Source organism: Cystoisospora suis (genome assembly GCF_002600585.1).
Source record: "Cystoisospora suis strain Wien I chromosome Unknown contig_7395, whole genome shotgun sequence".
Classification (NCBI taxonomy): domain Eukaryota; phylum Apicomplexa; class Conoidasida; order Eucoccidiorida; family Sarcocystidae; genus Cystoisospora; species Cystoisospora suis.
In genome coordinates, this window is record NW_027160180.1 from 1 (window position 1) to 2,756 (window position 2,756).

At 47.8% G+C, this 2,756-nt stretch overlaps 2 protein-coding genes across 2 annotated transcripts; one reads left to right on the plus strand and one right to left on the minus strand.

Moving 5' to 3' along the window:
• The first annotated feature begins 57 nt into the window (after nucleotides 1-57).
• On the plus strand, nucleotides 58-1,026 carry CSUI_010426 (uncharacterized protein). The gene has a single exon (XM_068070530.1). The coding sequence runs from the start codon at nucleotides 402-404 to the stop codon at nucleotides 663-665; it is 264 nt and encodes an 87-aa protein (XP_067917493.1). The 5' UTR covers nucleotides 58-401; the 3' UTR covers nucleotides 666-1,026.
• Nucleotides 1,027-1,687: 661 nt separating this feature from the next.
• CSUI_010427 (uncharacterized protein) lies at nucleotides 1,688-2,709 on the minus strand. The gene has a single exon (XM_068070531.1). It carries the CDS (start codon nucleotides 2,616-2,618, stop codon nucleotides 1,917-1,919), a length of 702 nt encoding a protein of 233 aa, XP_067917494.1. The 5' UTR covers nucleotides 2,619-2,709; the 3' UTR covers nucleotides 1,688-1,916.
• Between the last annotated feature and the right edge of the window lie 47 nt (nucleotides 2,710-2,756).

Sequence of the window (2,756 nt, forward strand, 5' to 3'; positions counted from 1 at the left end):
AAAGAAAGAGAGAGAGAGAACAAAGAAAGAGACACGGAGGATTCAGCTAAAGACAGCGTGGCCTTAGTACTTTCTCTGTCTCTCGCCCCTGTCTCCTAATCTGCTCTAACAAGGTGGGGGAAAGGAAAAAGAAGACAAGGAGCTAAAAGCGGATTTCTACATAGAGAGATAGACGAATAAAGATAGATACGTAGATGAGGAGCCAAGAGCCGATGTGAAGTTAGGTCGATCTCTCCAGAAGACTGCATGTTGTCTTTCCGGCTGTTGAGAAGTTGAAGCATGTGGAGAAGCGATGACGATAGTCATAGAGACACCTATGTCTCTTCCGTCATACATGTTTTGTATAGACACATATAGAGATGTAGACCCATATCAAAAACGAACTCTTGGGTAGCTTTTTGATGAAACACTTCCTTGCACGTGTATATAGTATACTTTTGCATTCATCTTTCTATCATCGACTCTTACACATACGTACAATGATCTCCATAGTCATACATCTTCTCTATATTCTTGTATCTTTACTCTGTACATCTTCTTCATATACGCCGTTGTCTCGAGGTTCCTCAAACGCGAAGTCTCAGACTACGAGCTGCAGCTCCTCCGTACTAAGTTGGAGCGAGAGTTTTTCTTCTGATCTTTTCAGCTTCCTTTTTCATAGTTAGTGATGAGAAGATAGCAGCATACCACAGGAAGATGGATGGGTAGGCTGATTGAATTCTTTGCTTCTCAATGAATACAAAAAATTACATTATAGACTAGACCCGATGAGAAGAAAGCCCTCTTCCTCTTCCAAGAGAGAAAGAAGATGAAGAGAAAAGGAAAGGATAGAAGCATTGAAGACAATCCTGTCTATCTATCTATTTAAAGGGTCGTTAGAAAGGAGAAAACCCACATCTGTGCAGGGGAGCTCATACAGAAACGATCGCACCTGTGGAACCGTATGAGCGACGGCAACTGGAGGTGGTGTCCCTTGAAGCAAGACAGGCACACAATTCGAAAAGAGATGCATGCAGGGCACTCACCTACGCCTAGATATCTCTTCTTGACGTACCCCCCTTAGCTATCAGAAGTGCGATAGGACACCACGATGAGGACCCGTAAAAACGCTGTCCCACCTAGCAACGCGAAATCAGAGTACCGTAATGGCAAGCACCACCCACTTCAAAGCAGAGGGGCGACCACACTTGGCTAAACAGGGAAGGACCTGGCTCCCTATTTCTCTTGTTTCGTGCATGAGTTGAAGACTGCTCAACCATTCATGCACCAGAACCTGTCATAATAGAAAAACGACAGGGGCAAACTTCTACAAGTGCAGTCACCGTATCATTACGGGTATGGCGAACCTCCATGCAATGTTTGTTACCCTTAGTAGAAAGCCCAACGGACCAGCGTTTCGAATGACTTCTCAACCTCCTGTCATACGTTTCTCGGTTCTTTCAAGAGTCTCAAGCTAATACATGTCTGAATATATCAAGGTCAAGCACCGAGGGTATCTGCTCTGAGCAGGGAGTCTGAAGGAGCTTCTCGGCACCGCTGTTGCGATGCGCAGTTCTTCTGTACAGAGGGGGATTGACAATCTCGTTTGTGTTCGCACACAACGACACAGGAGAGGGGAGAACTCCGTAGAGTCTCCTCACCTCTCCTCACCACATGCACACGTCAGCGGAGAAATGACAAGACAGTCACACAGAAAAGACATTAACCCCATCGTAACATAAAACGCCTGCACCTTGTGGAAGAGTTCAAATACCCCCGGTAATGAGTTCTTCGAGGAGCAGAACTCGCCAAATCTGTCTTGCCATAGGATGAGTAAAACGATTTTGCCCTTCTCTGGAATCAATTCGTGGCTTTCGTCTGAGGGTGAGCGGGGCAAGGACGGGGTTTAGCGCCACAGTCTTGAGTTCATTCACTTCCTATAACACACCGAAAACAATCTGAAATGTTTCTTGAATACTTCCCGCAAATGAGCCTCCCCATCCACACATGCCTCCTCTTCTTCTGCCTCCCGGGCCTCCCCATCCGCGCTCTCCGTCTCCTCTTCTATCGCCAATCTCACTTCGTGGTCTGAACAAGGAGAATTCGCTTTCAAACACAGGCTGTTGGTAGCGCTGTCGGGAAGCAACAGGCGGAGGAGGAGGAGGAGCACGAGTAGTAGGTTCGCAAGGAGGAAGAGGAGAGCTGTCTGGAAACCCAAGAGAATCAATAAGATCGACTCCTGCATGTATATTCTCCGTATGACCTCCGCGTACAGTGGCTTCTTTTGTCAGTAGACGGGATACGACCAGTCGGGCGTTTCCTAACGCTGTATCGGGGTGATGCTCCCGAAGCCAGTTAAGCGGCTCGGTGCACGCCTGTGCTACCTCATGATCCGTCCACACATCGAAAAAACGACCACGACCCAGCACCACAGCCAAGGGAGCCTTCTTTGCTTCGCAAGTCTTCGTTCCCCTCACCGCTTCCCATCCGAACTTCCCTCGAGCCTCCCCATTCTCAAATGCAGACAAATTTACCGAGCGCGCACAACAAGGTTCACTGCCGCCGTTAGTCACCTCAAGCGTGTCCCCGTCACTAAACACTAGCACAGCCCGAGCATCACCTGGGTGGACTACTGTCATACTTTTAACAAAGAGAGTGCTGTTCTTACAGTTTTTTCTAGAGTGACTATCTGTCCGACAAAATACGTCGGTGTCTGCCTCTTTCACTTCGCTCGGCAACATCGTCAAAATACGCTCTATGTCTAACATGGGATTCAC